This window comes from Triplophysa dalaica, chromosome 5, assembly GCF_015846415.1.
Source record: "Triplophysa dalaica isolate WHDGS20190420 chromosome 5, ASM1584641v1, whole genome shotgun sequence".
Classification (NCBI taxonomy): domain Eukaryota; kingdom Metazoa; phylum Chordata; class Actinopteri; order Cypriniformes; family Nemacheilidae; genus Triplophysa; species Triplophysa dalaica.
The window spans coordinates 3633765-3652083 of record NC_079546.1 but is presented as its reverse complement, the minus strand read 5'-3'; the positions used below and the strand labels follow the sequence as shown (position 1 = coordinate 3652083).

The 18319-nt window shown below is 37.5% G+C and overlaps 3 protein-coding genes across 3 annotated transcripts; all 3 read right to left on the bottom strand.

The window, feature by feature from the left end:
- Positions 1 to 361: 361 nt before the first annotated feature.
- Positions 362 to 1599, bottom strand: mrpl42 (mitochondrial ribosomal protein L42). Its single transcript, XM_056748883.1, has 5 exons — positions 1483 to 1599; positions 1244 to 1301; positions 865 to 949; positions 613 to 773; positions 362 to 498 (listed from the first exon to the last, which is right to left on the bottom strand). The coding sequence occupies exons 1-5, from the start codon at positions 1559 to 1561 to the stop codon at positions 453 to 455; spliced, it is 429 nt and encodes a 142-aa protein (XP_056604861.1). The 5' UTR covers positions 1562 to 1599; the 3' UTR covers positions 362 to 452.
- A 1158-nt stretch (positions 1600 to 2757) lies between these two features.
- Positions 2758 to 6155, bottom strand: pwp1 (PWP1 homolog, endonuclein). The gene is made up of 15 exons (XM_056748547.1): positions 6010 to 6155; positions 5870 to 5928; positions 5604 to 5788; positions 5441 to 5526; positions 5129 to 5225; positions 4926 to 5036; positions 4657 to 4781; positions 4469 to 4536; positions 4300 to 4396; positions 4152 to 4213; positions 3929 to 4040; positions 3757 to 3847; positions 3542 to 3663; positions 3353 to 3458; positions 2758 to 3276 (listed from the first exon to the last, which is right to left on the bottom strand). Exons 1-15 carry the CDS (start codon positions 6073 to 6075, stop codon positions 3185 to 3187), a joined length of 1479 nt encoding a protein of 492 aa, XP_056604525.1. The 5' UTR covers positions 6076 to 6155; the 3' UTR covers positions 2758 to 3184.
- Positions 6156 to 6515: 360 nt separating this feature from the next.
- On the bottom strand, positions 6516 to 15146 carry ano6 (anoctamin 6). Its single transcript, XM_056748732.1, has 20 exons — positions 14905 to 15146; positions 14054 to 14121; positions 13727 to 13855; positions 13515 to 13583; positions 13032 to 13301; positions 12839 to 12952; positions 11945 to 12060; positions 11733 to 11867; positions 11388 to 11493; positions 11225 to 11285; positions 10635 to 10780; positions 10448 to 10525; positions 9776 to 10001; positions 9526 to 9695; positions 9334 to 9431; positions 8872 to 9002; positions 8581 to 8786; positions 8019 to 8224; positions 7795 to 7900; positions 6516 to 7702 (listed from the first exon to the last, which is right to left on the bottom strand). Exons 1-20 carry the CDS (start codon positions 14990 to 14992, stop codon positions 7496 to 7498), a joined length of 2730 nt encoding a protein of 909 aa, XP_056604710.1. The 5' UTR covers positions 14993 to 15146; the 3' UTR covers positions 6516 to 7495.
- Between the last annotated feature and the right edge of the window lie 3173 nt (positions 15147 to 18319).

Here is an 18319-nt window from a genome sequence, read left to right as displayed (position 1 = left end):
CTCTATGTTTATTAATATTTTTTTAATCTGATTTCTAAAATTAGCCTTAAGTGGTATAAGGTCTCACCTAACAGTTTTAGCTATTAAACTATCTCTTTGTATGAAAATTAAAGGGAAATATCAATTAATTTATTTACGGAAATGTGTATTACAATATTTAAATAATGCTATATATAAAGAATGCAATGAATACCAGGGACACACTTGTGGCCTCTCTTGCTATTTTATCATAAATCATATTGCACTACAATGAGCTAAAGCTATATTTTAATCTTAGAGTTAAAACAGCTACAAGTGTAAGACAATAACTGTAGTAAAAACGTAATGCAAAATATAGGAATTTAATGACAACACACATAGAGCTGATTTAGAAGTTTTATTTTATGTGTAATTGTGTATGTACAAAAGATCCTTTTCTAAACAGACACCAGAGAAGGAAGAATAATCCAGAACTATCTGTCTTTGGGTGGGTTTCTGTTTCTGCGTCTGGTGTGATACCTGCCATGAAAAATAGAAAACACAAGCAGTTTAATAATGCCAACACCACTACAAAATTTATAGAAGAAACATGTGCTAATGATTTAAGTTTGATTTAAATGAATGATAACTTACTGTCCCACTGGGTACCAGCGGTGTTTGGTGGTGTAGAACATCTTGCTGAGTTCCTCTATAGTTGGAGCCTGTTTGTCATGTAGAACTTCTTTACTCAGTCTGGCTTTGAGCACCTGATCATGTGTTTCTATTTCATTGAGGGCGTGATGTCGGGGAATCGGCTGAAAAACACATCAAACACACAAGCATGTTTTCTAGGTGCTGCTGGAGGATTTATGTGGATTCATATAAACTGTGTGATGTCACATCTACCTGTGTCAGCTCATACGGAGCATCTGCAGATGGGTGGAAACATACTATTGTTTTGCCATCAGATGTCACACCGATCTCCAGATTACTGAAAAAAACAAATCACATAGACATGATAAAATAATGCAGAATATAACTGTAATATAGCCATTTCAACAGAATATATTATAGACAACACAATTTAAACTACTCTAATGTAAATCCTCAACATATGAAATTACATCATTATTTCTGAGTCACTATGTTGTATTTTACATTTATAAATTGTACTTCCTAAATAAATAAATGCAAATTTTTATAATACTAGCTTGAATGAGTTACACAATTTACAGCATAGTCATAATTCAAAGTCGTTTGCTCTACATGGAAGGAAAACAGTCACCTGTTGTTGTCGAAAACTGGAGCATCTGACTTGTTGTGAGATGTCAAAACAGCTCCAGCTAGAACATTTAAAGTAAGTACAGTACATAGAGTAAATACAGTCAATTAAGCAAACAAGTCAAAGTATTCAAGCCCAGAGCTGTGGCTGTTTGCAGCAGCAGATAAAAATAACAACAACACATTACACACAAAATAATAAGTGTAAAACATTAAGAATAGCTTTAATACATCACTACTTACCTCTAAAATGCCTTACATGTCTGCTGCAGCAAATACGATTATACAAATGCCCCAACCTGCTAATGTGACCCGACGCCATGCTTTCGCACACTGAAATGGTGAAAGAGAAAATGTCATTCCAACCCGAGGTGGGAGGAGCAAAGCTCCAAAGACAGACTGTGTTATTACATTTATCATTGTTTTAAAAATAAACGTTTTTGCCTGTCTCAGTGTTTATCATGAGTGCTTATTTATCTTTCTGACGAATCAGCTGGAATCTTAATATTTGTTGTAATTTTAATGGAGTCGAATAGAGTATTTCGCAGTTTGAGCCACGGAGCGACCTCTAGCATATAGATATAGTAGAACACTGGAGATCTGGGTTTTGACTAAAAACTCCACTGTGCATGCTTACTTCATTACCGCATAGTTTTTTGTCACGCTGAAAACAGTTGATTAATATATTCTTATTACTGTAAGGTTAGGTTTAGGGTAGGTGTTAGGTAATGTTAATTATTGTAAGCATATGGCGAGATTTTGCACCACTTCCGGCCTTAGCTGTATCCTTTCTAGGACTAACCGGCGGGCATCTGCCATTCTTATTCAATTTATTTCTGTGCACGCAAATATTCCTCCGGGTAGGAAACAAAAATGCTGTGGTGTATTTTTCTTATTATTCGAATAATCACCGATAATAGGCCCCCGTCAACTACATATGAATGTAAATTTAATTCATTATATGTCAACGTTACAAATTACTCCTGATTACAATAATTTACTTGTGTAGAAATCTAAGGGAAGCGCCCTGCAATACCAACGTAGCCCACTGGATGGCATTAAAATAACCCAAATGCGCACACAAAGCGTAATAAGCCTAATGTTATTGGTTGACAAATTATTATAAAACTGACAGTTGTACTTAACACAACATTTCTTTTAACAACACATGCAAAAACCTAGAGATGTAAAATCTACATTAAAAAAAAGGAATGCAAGGACTAACAGAGATTTGGTTTTTAAATAGGAACGTCTTTCATAAGACTCAGTATTTGTTAGATGTATGATTTTATCCATTAACTCAACTAACGAGGAAAACAGGAACATTTAAGATCAAAATTTTCAATAATTTTAATTAATTTTGACAGAAAAAAATAAAGAGACTTATAGCAGCTCTACATGTGAAGCCCACTGGGGGGCAGTAAAACATACGTATACATTTATTAAAACCCTCAAATCACCTGGTTGTATTTTATTAAATATTGCATTAATAGAGTAAGACAGTTCGATGGATTTCGATTATCTTTGATGGTTTTATTCACTGTTGTTTCCAAAACAACATACAAACCATTTTACAAACCAGTAAAAGCACAATAAAAGGTTTGTTAGAAAGTATATATCACTAAAATTTATATACCTCATGAACAGAGAGGAAAGATGGAAAAATAGTTAAATCTTTTCTGTGAAGTGAGACGTTATCCTTTCTCTAGGAAAGAATCAAACATTTGTCAGAGAGAAACAGAGAAGATCTGATCCCTGCACATATATCAGATATATTAACATAAGCAGGATCTTATCACATCCCTTCACATGATGGCATTAATATGTTTCATACATGGACACAGTCACTGTTCATCTCATCAGCAATGAAACAATCATATGTGATTCTCCGCCTCCTGCGCTGTCATTCACTCCCACATCATTGTGGGAGGAGTCAATTAAAGTACTAGTAGACCTCCATGTCTGATGTGCCGCTGCTGGAGGCGCTCGAGACCGTGTTTGCCACCAAACGTTCCCGACTGCCAAAAACCTCGACCACTGGAAATAAAGAAAGTATTTTGAGCATCATTCACTCTTACAAACACAAAAAACCCTTGCGGCCTCAATTTCATACCAGAAGCTACATCACTGATGTCCCACACGCGCAGACCATCCCGCTGCCCTCCAAACGCGTACACGAACGGAAGATCAGGACAACATGCGGAGCAGAACATCACACCCTGAAACACAACAGGTGTATTATTACACTGTACCGCATACTTTTGATCTGCAAATCATATATTTAAATAAAACATTTTAGTACCATTTTCATGTCTCTTGAGTGGATGAGGTTGGGTTTGTCTCCAAGAATGTCCCAGATCTTCACATGTTTGTCTGCGGAAGATGTGACCAGACAACCACGGATCTGACTGCTCAAGTCCATTCCTACCGAGATCAGACAACACAAACATTCAACGCATCAGATCTCCATACGACCCACACGATGAGGTATAAGATGAAGCGAGATCAGCCGCAGACCTGATATCTCTCCATCATGAGCCCTCAAAGTAAACACTGGCTTATCTGATCGAGCGTCCAGACAGTAGATAAATCCATCTTCTGTACTCGCCTGAAAGAGAGAGAGATGCGTTAAAACAATAATAACAAAACATAAATGCATCAAACATACCGGAATGAGCAAACGCCTCACCAGAAAGTGACAGGGAGAGAAATGATCCCAAATAACACGCTCCACCTGCCCGCTGAACCTCCAGATCCGATGGCTGTCGTTTGGACTGCGGCAGTCGTACAGAATCGCAGACCTGTGATGCACAAAGACAGCTCTGAGTTGACATGATCCCCGTCAAGCTGAGCTCTGATTGGTCAGATATCAAGAACATGAGTGATGTCAGCCGATTGAAGGATGTGTTTACTTGTCATATGATCCGGTGAGGAGAGTCTGAGCCTCAAATGGGTGAAACTTCAAAGTCTGAACCTGAAACACAAGAGAAAAGATTCAGATACTCGACCCTCGGAAGAATCTGATTCATCTGACCTGCTGTGCCGTGTGTGTTTTTCTACCTTATCTGTGTGTTTTGTGAGCGTTGCTGCTGGTTTGCCCTGCTGTAAATCCCACAGAATCACGCTCTCATCTGCAGAAGCGCTCGCCAGAACGTTCCTGCACATGAGGAACATCACATCAGACCGCGATCGCGGAGGGAGAGAATCACTGTGATGTAGAAAAACTCACCCGACCACTTTGTTCCAGGACAGATCCAGAACCGCATCAGAGTGACCGTCTACAGGCTCTGCCGCTTTCTAGAACACAAAAACACACATCACATCACATGTTCTGTGTTCCTCTGATCCATACAAAAAAACGCAATAGAGCTGCATAACAGAAATGAAGACGTGCTTGAAGTTATTATGATCAGAAACCTTCTTGGATTTCTTCTTTTTCTTTTTTATGCTGCCCAGTGAGAACGCCGGCTCCAAACAATCCACAACATCTAAATCCCACACGTCAATGACAGGAGTCATGTTCCCCACGGCTGCGTAATTCCCTGAGGAACCAAACACACTCGATGTGAAGACACATCGGTACGGCAATACTGCGCTGACCAATCAGAATCCAGGACAATAAAATCTTCATTAAATTCATCATCCTAGTTGCCTCTCAGGTGACATCTGGTTTTATACATATTTACCTTTTGCTTCCTCTGGATTGGGGTCAAAGTTCAACCACTCCACACACAGCGGGTACGCGGGCAGCATAATGTCATGATGGACATACAGAGAATCTCCCGGCGAGTTATACACTGACAACAAACACACACACACACACAACGCATAAGTGAATGAACAGAAGAGACATTTCTGTAAGAGCGAGCAGATCAGGGTTGCTGGTTACCGTAAATCTCCAGGTTACAGCAGTCATTCTCGGCTCGACCGGCCAGGACCAGATTATCAGAGGGTTTGATCTGAAAATCATCCCGCTCGTACTGATCCTACAAAATTAAAAATACAAATTGGAGCGGATTGAAAGGTAAAGCAGAGTGTTCAGAGCTGTCATGTACTGCTCTATGATATGGTATGGGTGACAAAAACATGACAATGGCACAAACAGCACATTAGTTAGTGTAGCTACTCGTGGCCCTGTTATAAACACCAAATTTGATCTATAAAGAGACAAAGGTCTTTCATTTCTGTGCGAGTGTCTCACTGTGTCTTTGATGGTGATATACGGATCCTCCTCATTGGTGCCGAACATTGTCAATCCTGCCAGACTGTCTCCAAGATTTGTTGTTGCTGTATCAAGAGATATAAGATCAGCATGAATCTCAGGTACAGCTGCATGACAAATTTCCGTTCTGACTGCCACTCACCATCATCCTCTTCATCATAATTATCCAGACCGTACTCAGCGAGCTCATCATCCTCCTGCTTCACTGTCGGCTTTACATCCTTCACATCTTCAGCTGTAAATGAAGCTTCGGCTGATGTTTCTTCACTGATGTCTGGACCACTAGCCACACCTTCATCATCCTCTCCCTCCTCATCATCTCTGTCCCTGAAGATATCAGACAAAATGTTTTATTCCAGGTGTTATACATTTTGACTTTTATGATGAGACATAAGAGTGAGATCTGACCTGAGCTCGTCTCTGGCCTCTGATATGATGCGCTGCAGCTCTTCTTTACTCAGCTCGACCTGTCATGATGCGTATTATTCATTTAACCAACACACACGTGAATAAACACACAGTATGAGACGATCACTTGACACACTCACTTTATCCGGCGTTTCTTTAGCGACTCCGCGCTTCACCCAACCGACACAAGTGATCTGAGAACTCATAATCAATTTTCTTTAGTGACATTAAGCGACACAAATGTATTGACGCGGACCACAACACGAGGATTCCCCGGTGAGTCTCGTCGCTCGCTGATGATGTCACACCGCGGCGCAGGCTGATGGCGTCACACATCTCGTGAAATGTTTATTCAAAATATTTTTGTTTATTAAACACATTCTGATCAATTTGATTGAGTTTAAAGTCTTTCTGTCCATAAATATCTATAAATTATATTACTCAATAAAGTTCCTGTATCTGTTTTATTTGTATAAATCAATTTGTATCAGTATCTGTATTAGTGCTGTTTTTACTTCGCAATGATATAAAAACAAACCAACTAATTTAGGATTAATAACTCTTTGGTCATATTTACCCATTTTAATTCTCCAAATGTTTACCTTAGTATGCACTGATAAATGAAACATAAACAAGATCAACAATATTATGCATCAAAAGCATTTATTTGAAAAGATATACATTTTGTGGAAAATTCTTGTACAAGTATATGTACAGTATATATGTAAACATACAATTTTACAAAGAGTAACAGTAACATTGGCAAACATTGATAGGATGCAATGTTAGCTCAATTACCGGTTGTAGGTAATCTAAGGTGACTGCCTGACATACTGTAACAGAAGAATACTGTACCATCACTGCTGAAAACACATCACAGAAATTCTACAGGATTTAATGGTTATAATGGGAATTGTATTGCTTTTAATGGAAACTATAATGGTTTTTGTGGGTCTTTATTCTAATGGGTTCCGGTGGATGGGAACCAACAGAACACCCTTAAATCCTACTGGAATAAAACCCAAACACGCTACATAAATTCTGTACTGGTTTTCAGGGTAAACAGCTGATGTGTCATAATGGCACCTGTTATGGAAACCATAAGAATTATACTTATGTGTTGTTTGTTTCAGCATGGATGGTACAGTGATTCCATCAGATGGCTTTAATACATTATTCGGATGTATAGGGTAGGGAACTATTACCAACGTCGTATACCGCGGTATTTACATCAGATTCACTTAAAAAACACCATAGACTGTCACTACAAAGTAAAGGATTACAGTGGTACTTATAGACACTTGCTAATGTAGGCATGTGAAAATTTTAAAATATATTTTAGTGGTCTGTTTGGTAATTTTTTTATAAAATATAAATCTTGATTTGACAGCATGATTTGATATTCAAAAAGTGCAACTTCTTAACATATTAGGCCATATTTTAAGATCTGGCAGAATCTGTATTATTAAGAACATACTTTACTGCTGGTGCAATCCGTTTTCCTCGCTCTGAAATAAAATGACATTCTCAGCAATGTTTGTTTAAAGGTTTAACGACACGGTCGGTCTGTCGGGATAAAGGTGATGAATGGTATGGAATGGCTTCACAGACTTGCCTCACAGCATCTTAAAAGTCAATGTCCAGCTCTGGATCGTCGACGTGATCGTGAAGTTTCTTCGCCACAGGTTTTATTAGCTCAGTGAAGTGTCTGATGTTGGTTTCATGCAGGATCACCTGCGTCACGTAACGTTGTCGCTTGATCTGTTCCTTCAGAGCTTCAGATACATCAGGAATAATGTAGGACAGGATGAACTTTGTGAAATAAACAATGTGCTGAGAGGAGACGGAAAAACAACACGTTTACATTTTTAAACATACAAAAGCTCAAAGAATGAAATTCAACATCACCCGAAGAAGCCACTGACCTCCACCACGATCATGAAAGCCAGTTTGGCAGCAATAACGTGCCAGTACTGCATACTGAAGTCATACTCGTACGTGTGACCTGGAGGATTCCTGAAATCTCGATACCTGAGTGGAAACAAACGATTATTGTTTATTTTTCATTCTCCTTTCATATCTTTATAGTCAAGTATTTCCACTTTTTTAGGTTTTGCTGTAAGGTTTGGGACACGTTTGGTCATCTCACCTGCACATGCTGACATTGCTGGGCCTATGGGTTTCATTATTTGGTCTGCTCTTTTCTGTGAAGTCTGCAGCGTTAAAGACAGACAGTGAACTGTTGATGAAGCCCTGCATAGTGTGCGTCGAGCTGTTGGAATAGGGACTCACAGAAAAGCCCCAGTAATACACAAGCCGTGGAATCATGTCAGAGGTGAAGGCGATAATGGCAGCCTGTAGAGAAGATACACACATGCACACGCACACATTGTTACACAACCTATGCTTCTCCTACATTACACAAGAATGCATTAAAGTGCTGTTTTTTATTAACTCTTGTGTGGTTGTAAACCTGTATGTGACTCTTTCAGCAATGGAACACAAAAGAAGGTATTTTGAGAAATGTCTCAGTGGTTTTGTCTTCATTAAATGGAAGTCAACGGAGTTCACAGTTGTTAGGATATCAAAATATCTTCTTTTGTGCTCAACAGAAAAAGTTCATACATGTTTGGAACGACGTGAGGGTGAATAAACAATGAAATAATATTCTTTGGGGGGTGAGATATCCCCAGTAAGTCCTCAGAACGCACATTTGTAGCCACCGCTAGAATGGCCACGCCCTGCAGGATAGGCTGCCACGCTCCAATGTCTTGGGCTTTTTCGGGAACCCTCCGACGGAACTGAGTGGTGATTTTCCAGGCGTCAATGCGGATTTCACAGAGATTATTGAAGAGCGCCAGGAGAGGAGCCAACGGGAAAGACGCCACGAACAGAGTGACAAAACCAAACTGGATCACTGTGGGGTAAAGAAAGGGTGAAGCTTCTGTACGTGATACTAGCTGATTGGATGATGAAGTTTTGCAATGGGTGTAATGTCTCACCCATCTCCAGATATTCATAAAACAGACCGAGCTTCCCCATTGGCTGGAGCTGATAGTCCTGTTCCCAGCGTGGAATCACCTTCTCTGAACCCACCTGAGTGCAATGACGCGATATCAGATTCTTTATCCACCTAAAAAACATGATAGTGTTTAAAATTGTTCAGGAGAAATAGAGATTGTTTAAATGGTGTAAATGAATGTAGATTGTGGAGGTAAAACAATCTGGATTTGAGTAAATTTGATGAGAAATGTTTGAGTTCATATTGAGATCTTCAATAATATTGACTTTTGATTGCAGACTTGACAGATCTGAGCTCAGTTTGACACATTGATGACATCTCTTCCGACAGACATCTGTGAGACTCTTTTTCAGATGAGACTTTCCATCTGCTCTCATTTCTCATTGATGTATAGGAGATATATTGAAGATATTAAAGAGATCTGAATGCTAACTATACTCACGGTAGCAGGACTTCCTGTATGTTGTTCCAGACGGCTTTTCCGGTCATGATGATGGCCAGTTGTGTGGTGAGTTCAGTCAAACAGCCGCCTGGATCACACTGAACACATCAAACACACACGCAACACACATCAGAAACCAAGTGTGTTTTAATGTCATAAGTGTAAAGCGTTGGTTCTACAGAAACGTCTCACCTCCTCATTGCGAAATTTTCCCAGCCAGTAAACTGGTTTCCCTGGATATCCCACCACCTTTCCCTTGAAGAAAGCGATGTAGAAACAGGAAGAGTAATAGTTCACGAACTGAAAGAGGAACATCTTCAGCGTCAGGCTGTTCTCGTATTCCGTTTTGGTCCGTGGCAGCTCTGCAGCACACAAATCCATCAAGTTTTTAAACGCATGACTTTACACACAGCGTGTAAAAAACACGCCTCCGGTCTCTCACCGAAATCTGTGATCCAGATGGCCACTTTCTCATACAGGTGGTTGAGCAACATGATGATGATGAGGCTGATGACGGAGGCCGAGATGGATGTGGCCATCTGAGGAGTCACATACTCTTTAAACGGCTCGAGGTCCTTAAGATCAGAACGCAGCTTTTGGGAGAAAGTGATAAACATGGCCAGACGGTACACGATCACGCCCACCACTGATGCTAAAATCAACAGAACCTACACAAACAAAACAAACATCCATGTCTTCCAGGTGAAAGAAAACAAGTCCAAATCGTGGCAAAACGTGTTGTTTTAAAGTTAGAGCAGTTTACAGATAATAAAACTTTTATAAACATTTTTGATAATTGATATTTCAATTGTTTTTTGTTAAAATTGTTAAAATTGTTTTTCTGCACTGCAACAGTAAAACATGGCTGTCTACTTTTCAGAAGTTATAGCAATAATTTATTTTCCCAGAAAAAAATGTGCATTGATTATGCAAGTTTTTCAGTTGTAAAACACATTTTAATAGAATTTAAAATTGATTTATCAAACTAAAAACAGTATTGTATAAACTGATGAAAGATATACAACAATTCCTCTTTTTAAATGTCAAGTTGTCTTTAAGATGAACAAATCATTTGACATAAATAAATACATAATGAGAGAATGAGAGATATTACCCAGAATAAGACGGTACCCATGCCACACGACACTCTCATGCATTTTCCGCAGGCGGTGTAAGGCACCCTCTCTGTTGTCTGTATGACACACATCACATTCACAGGACAGTTGTTGAGTTTGTGTTATTACCTGATGTTGATGCGATTTATAATTAAATCCATAAACAGCATCCGATGAAACTCTGACCTGCGTCACAGGGTTCAGTCTATCATAGACACATTTGGCCTCGTATTCGGGTCGCGGCTGTTCCTCCTGCTGCAGGTATTCCACCGTATCCCATTCATGTTCCAGCTCGGCCTGATACCGTTTCCAGAACTCCAGAAACAGCGTCACTGTCAAACACACCACAAGAACTTTATAGAAATGTACATTTACTGTAAATATATAAATAAATGTTACTATCTGATACAGAAACTTGAACCGAATTATTTACAAATTGTATGAACACAACACCACTAAGACATTTCTCAAAATATCTTCTTTGTGATGCACTGAAGAAAAAGTATAAACAGGTCTTCAATGACATGATGATAGATAATTTCTGGTTTCACTTTAAGCTCACTAACGCTCATCCACATGGGTTGCATCGAGTGTCTGTCTGTCTCCTGGATGTTGCCTTGCCGTGTGTGTGTATTTGAATGTTCTGAGGTTTGCCTGTGGTTTTGTCATCTGGGGTTAATGTCACACCCAATAAGTAGGCCACCACCATATTGACATAACCCTGATGATTGACGGCATGTATTGTGGGTCTGTTGTCCGTGTTAAATGTCACTCACCCCACACTGACATGAATACAGCGAACACTAACGTTCCATAGTTGTCGAATATACACAATCTCTGTGGAGAAACAAAAACACAGAAACACACAGAACAAACATTAACTAACAAATCCTGGGGGTGTGTAAAGTCTGTACATGTGTGTTTGACAGCCAAACTCACTTTCGAAGATTCACACGTGACGTTCAACCTCCAGTACGGACAGTCCTGATCACACTGAGGGCACATGATTATATTTCCACCAATCAGAGGGTCACACACCTCTTTGCTGTACAATCAGAGAACACAGTAACCATCACAAAGAGCAAATCCACATTCCCGTAAATCAAGTATAGTCCAGGGTGTGAGGAATACAAGTTTTCTGGGAAATACATAGCTGTAAAGTGTCAAAGTGTTTTTAACCAAGTAATTTTAACCATTTATAAGGTTCCCAGAATGTTATATTATTCAAAAAAAAGTTAAATAAACATTATTTGGCTCCAAATAATACATAGATAAAGTCTGTACCTCCACGTGCTGCTCTCTCTGGTTGCGAATCCATAAAGAAAACAGCCGAGTCCAAACACAGCAGCCAGAGTTAACATGACCGTATAGAAGCCCAGCCAGGCAAAATAAATACCGACCTTTTCCCCGTAATACTTCCTGAAACCAGAATCGGGTTAGCAGATGGATCTCATGTGATCAGATTCTACAGAACACAAAAACATACAGATCTGCACCTTATTAAATTGAGAGGCTGCATCTTGTAGAAGCTCTTGGGATGAGCCCACTCATTATACAGCAGAAACCTTTCATTGGGACAATCTGGCTCCTTCGATTTCACATTAAACCTGCACTGTTACACATAAATCATAAACAACACTCGAAAAACAAAACATTCATGTCAAGAATAAACTAGAAGTATAACCATACAGTCAACTCATGATTGGATACAATGAACGATACTGGCCTATTGATACGATAGTATCACAATATTAAGTATAAAATAAAAGTGAAATTCAAATAACATAATATTTCCAAAACATCTACGATAAAAAATTGTGATGCAACTACAACTGACAATATTTAAAGTTTGGGGTACATCTCTATGTTAATAAACATTTAATAGATCTCTCACATAACAATGAAACTGAATTTGACTGAATCAACATAACATTAAAACTAAGAAAAGAATTATAAAGGATAAAGCTTAGCGGAAAATGCCTTCCAGCAGAAAGAGCACAAAACATTAAAACAACAAAACATTGTAAATGTCGACTAAATTATGTAAACAGACGTCATATTTGAAAAATAAAAACAACACAGCTCTATGATACAAACACTAATATAATCTGATTTAATAAATTATTGCACAATTATAACAAACCGAATTAATTAGCCAAAAAATATGTATTTTAAAGAAATATAAAAATATATTTATTTGGTTTAATATCTAAATTTATGTTTTAACATAGATAATATGTAAATATACATATATTTCTTATATAATATTTTAATCCAAAATATTAAAAAAATATTTTTTGGCCTGATGTTTTCTGCCCTGAAAATATTCATACATGTACTGCAATGTACAAGTATTGTATGTTGCATGTTTAAAAGACAAAGATACTTACATCATGTAACGGGTACGCACCCTTGTACACGCCTCCATCCATCAGTTTAGAGATGCCAAACTTCCTAACATTTCCATTGACATCATACGGAGCTCGACTGAGGATGTAATACGCCTGCAAAACAACAACACATCATAACACACATCCACACATGAACATCTCAGCTCAGATCAGAGCGTGACCTCAGATTTACCATCCTGCTCCTCATGGCCGGTGTGAAGAACTGCTCTCTGTCCTTTATATAAAAATACTCCAGTTGATCTTTCCTGAAGGGTGCGGTGAAGAACTTTGTCTTTTTGAGGAGGACCTCCTGCTCTGGGTACAAGAACTCTGTGATGAAGTTTGATTTCGAGGCCAGATCATTGGGCTGTATGGGCAGTTTGATGTGCATGACCTCAGCGTACGTACACAGGAGGTCAAAGGGCATGTGCACCTTCACGAAAAATAATTTCTCATCCACCACCTGCAACACAACAGACAGAGGAAAATATCACGGTCTGTGACGTTGCATTCTTGCAGTTCATACCGACAGGTTGAGACAGGAGTTATTGTCACCTTTCTACAGGCAGCGTACTACGCTTCAACTGATATAAACTATAAATGAGGATTTTTCCGAGAAATTACAGGGAAAATGGATTTGGCATCTGATAAGCCGCTAACAGGTCATCAAACTTACAGATCGTGTTGCTTCCAATTCCACGCCCATATTCATCAAATTTCCTTCGAAACATTCTCTCCTCCACAGCTGGAGAATAAATTAAAGATGTGTGGAAAACAACATGAAATCACAACTGTGTGTTATTCTTTCATTGAAACGTGGTAACTTGATTTTCCCTTTTAAACAATTTTCCCATTCATTATTTGGCTCCATTTACTCAGGGTTCTCACTTTTCTTTTGTAGACAGAAGCTTTTTTCCCAGATGCTATCTTGGACTCGTCCTCATAGACTAAAACAAAGTCAATCCGTCTCTTTCCATCATTAAAAAACAATGAATCTGGATTATCATTGAACTCCGTCTGCAAACAAACAACAGGAAACTCAAATTTGTTATCATTCTTTATAACAACAACAAAGGTTTTGGTGTAAAAGGTTAAAAAAAGATGATATAGTTACTACTGTAGTAATAAACATCTATGTACTATGTGTTGTGTGTAATAAGTTCATCCTGTCTTGTATTTTTGCTTTAGATGTGGACGGAAAGGAATTCAACACACCCGTTCAACTTTTGGTGTCGCTTGACCTTTAGGAGCGGATTTATACGTTGGCAACTCTTCAGAATAAACTGAGAAAAAAAATAACACAAAAACATAACCCATCAGAGAGAAAAATCATACATGAGATCTCCTAGACATCGACGAGATTAAATGGGAGTCAGAAATCTCACAAATACTCTTCATACTCCTCATTTCTTTGACATTTTATTTCTCCTAATTTTAGGAAAAGCATCTGAGAGTGAGTTGCTAACCTAAAGAGAAACCTCGAGCAATAAAATTTTCCTTTAAAAGTAAAGACACAGTACTTGACATACACAGCATGTGAACGCTTAGAGATTCCTCGATATTCTGTTGATTTACAGTGATGGGAAAACCCAAGCAAAACAAACACACAGGATGAAAAGCGTAATGGGAAAACTTTAACTCAAATCAGATGTTGCTGGTCAGATGGAAAATGTCCATAGTAACTGTCTGAAAACAAGCCCCAAAGCCATTTATCCCAATAACACAACGCCCCCATTCCAACATTTAAAACAAACCACCAAACATGACCAAACACACAAATAATGAGAATGTAAATAATATTCACATCAGTTACTAGAGTTCAGAAGAAATCCTGAACACCAACTCCGTCTTTCTAGTTTATGAACATGTTTGTGTTGCACTGACTAATGTAAATACGTGTGTGCCAACATAGTTTCCTGTCTGCGTTTCACATTGTTTCACGTTGTATTATTGTCACAATTTGAATGCAAGTTGCATCATGAGAGAGTAAAAACTAAATTAGAGAGAATGTCTGTCAAAGAGTGCAAGAGATCAGACATGATAGAGATTAAACGACATCAACTCACCCACTTCTGCCATCAGACTCATCTCCACGTCCCCCTCCTCCGCCTCGGAGTCCTGCTCCGAAATATCATTCTCTTCAGCTTCACTCATATTCACAAACTAAAGCAAAACAGATCACGTGGATGTCAATTTAATCGATACAAAATACTGTAAAAGAACAAAAGACGTCAAGTAAAGTTTCTTCTTCGAGTCTGAACTCGCTCGAGTAGGTGGCAGGGTTGCCAGCAGGGTTGCCAGGTCCAAGAAATGTTTCCATCCCGATAACCCCTCAAAACCCGCCGAAAAGGAATAAAAACTAGCCCAATTTTTTCCCTCTGTCAAATCAAAGTTTACAACTGCCTAAAGACGTTTCTATTGCCATATTTTTCATCCGAATGGTTTCCTATGTATTGTATATATTGTTTTGTTCTGTTGAACACAAAATAAGTTTGGGGATAATTAGGAAAAGCAAACAATTCTGGGTCACGTTTAACTACCATTTATTTTCCTGCTATGGTAGTCAATGATGCCAAAGAATTTGCAGCAGCTAACATTCTAGCAAATATCGTTGTGTTCAACCGAACATTATGAAAGTAGCCCAAAAATCCGCAACCCGCGGCTCGATAATTTTTCCCGCACTTGATAGCCCAATTGTGCGGGAAAACCGCGTACCTGGCAACACTGGTAGGTGGGGTCGGAGGAGGCTTTCAAGGGGCTTATATGTCAGATGTGTTTATGACACTTTCTGTTGTGTAAGACTTTGCGGTTTCCGCTTTTGTATTAATCTTAGACTTTTCACATTTTGCTTTAAATGAAACACAAGTGAGAAAGTATTTGCTTTTTAATAGTTAATGCTTATTAAACGGGTTACATCGTTATATGTGTTCGGTTCGTTTGTTATTTGAACTTTGCGAATGAGAAACTCGACACATTGTTCATAAGGTATGAACGTTAACGCAGTTTTGCTCACGCGGAACGATTTTTTTCTATCCGCCCAGATTCTCGCACGGAGAAATTTGAGCGACGGACATTAATTTTTGTTTTACATTTATAATAAATTCGTAATTATCGAAAAACTTTAAGCTTTAATTGCGGAGCACATTGCAATAAACAATATTAATAGTAAACTCGTACTCTCATAAAAATAACCACAGGATTTGTAATAAATTGATCGTACATTTACCACCTTCGTTCACTCATGATATTTGTGTTATAACTATGGTAATGCAATTAGTAATTAATTAATCACCAAAAATGTTATTCAATTAAAAAATATAAAAAAACACCCGTAATGTTCATAAGGGTAAACAACTCATGTAATGAAATGTAACTAATGTTACTTCACTACTTTTTATTGAGTATGTAATAATAAAAGTGAGAAATCTAACAAATGTCTGCAGATTGCATGGGACCAGGATATAATCTGTCTAATTATGGAATTGAATATCAAATATGGCTATCAGTGGTTCTCAAACTTTTTCATAGTAAGGCCACCTTTGTGTAGATCAGTGTTGGGTAAGTTACTCTGAAAAAGTAATTAATTACTAGTTACTCATTACATATTCAATAGTGTAACTAGATTACTGTCCAAATTACACTGTCCAAAAAGTATTTAGTTACTCATTACTAATAACTTTCTATATCCTACATCAACCTTAGTTAAGTGATTCAAGGATAGACATGAAACGGCTAATTTAATTCATTCATATAAATAATATTATTAACTGACCAAAGTATTACAAATGTGAGAATTATACATTAAAGCACAGATTTTTAAGTAAGACTTTGAATTTTGATGTCAATTACACTATTGCACACTCATATATTTCACAAAGAATTTAGTTTAATTGCATCAAAAGTAACTGTAATTAAATTACAGAAAACATACGAGTAATCCCTTACTTTACTATTTTCAAGGGAAAAGTAATTAAATTACAGTAACTAATTACTTAGTAACTAGTTACACCCAACACTGGTGTACACCAATTTGCCCCCCCCCAAAGACTTCTTATCTTAAACTTAAAATTGTATTAAATCAGATACATATTCAGTCATACATGCTGGAACATCAATTATTTTTGTTGGTGGTCTTATTTTTCGGATGTTTGATTGCAAAAATGTATTGTAGATTTCTATATTTCATAAAATGGCACAAAATCTGTGTCCCCCTTGATCCATCATGGGGTCCCCCTGGGGCCACGGCCCCCAGTTTGAGAACCACTGTTTTGATGGCAGGGAAGTTCAACAATTTTACAATGCAGTGCTTGGTCCTCCAGATGGCGCTGCTTTACAGAAATATGTCATCATTCTCAAAAATTTCAGCATAAGAAGCGTTCAACACCGAATTATTGCTCAAGACCATTTAAGGGAAAATAATTAACCTGATCCATTTAAGAAAAAGTAGCTTATTGTATTAAGTAATTAAGAAATTAAGCATGAAATCACAGTTGTAATGTAGTGTAATTTGATGTAATTTAGGATAGTAGATTTTAGTGTTAATGTCACACAAGATATTTATAGCTACACTGTAAAAATGTATTCTGTGTCATAGTAGATTTCATGAAATTAATTGAGTAAACTTTACTTAATACAACTGTGTTCTTGTTTTTTTAACCAAAATTTAAGTTATAGAAATATCTCAGAACTCTAAATGCACAAATAATTGAATGAATTCGACTTAATTGTATCATGTTCAACCCACTTAAACTTGTATGAAGGATCTTTACTTAATTATTGTGTGGTGGAACTACATGAATTATTTAAGTTAAAATCTAGAATTTAGAGTTCCCAGCATGCTCTGCATGCGACTGCATTAGGAGAGTCATTTTTGTTAAAAAGTGCTATTTTATGTGCTTTGGAATGAAATGAAAGACTTGATAGTGTTTATTGTTCTGCTGTCTTTAAGATTTAGAAGATATTCTTTTTGTATTTCTGAGTTTCGTGGTTACCATCTTTCAGAAGAGTGCTGCTTGTACTTAGGTTATGTGAGAGCTTGTACAGTGATCTAGTTAGTACAATGCTGCTAATGTCAGTACTGAGTCAACTGTCAGCTTATTTGTACATTATATATGTTGTGAACAATAATAAATGTTAAAATTAAGTTAGAAAAGATCAAGAAATTAAATCCAATGCTCAAATGAGTAATTCTTCTTCATCTTTTAAAGTTTATCATGTGACCTGCTTAAATAATTGAGGTAGTTTTACTTGATTTATTCATGGAATATTGCGATAAAAAATATTTTTTGTAATACTGTTACCTTAATTTTTTTAAGTAAATATCTGTGTTATTTTTTACAGTGTATATACATTTTTAAAATATGAAAAGAATAGCAACAGAATTTCAGTGCTACTATGATTGGGTCAGGTGTTGACCCAAAGGAAAGACAGTAAACCTGCAGTTAAAAGAAACGCAGTGCAAAATATGACAATCAAAACTCT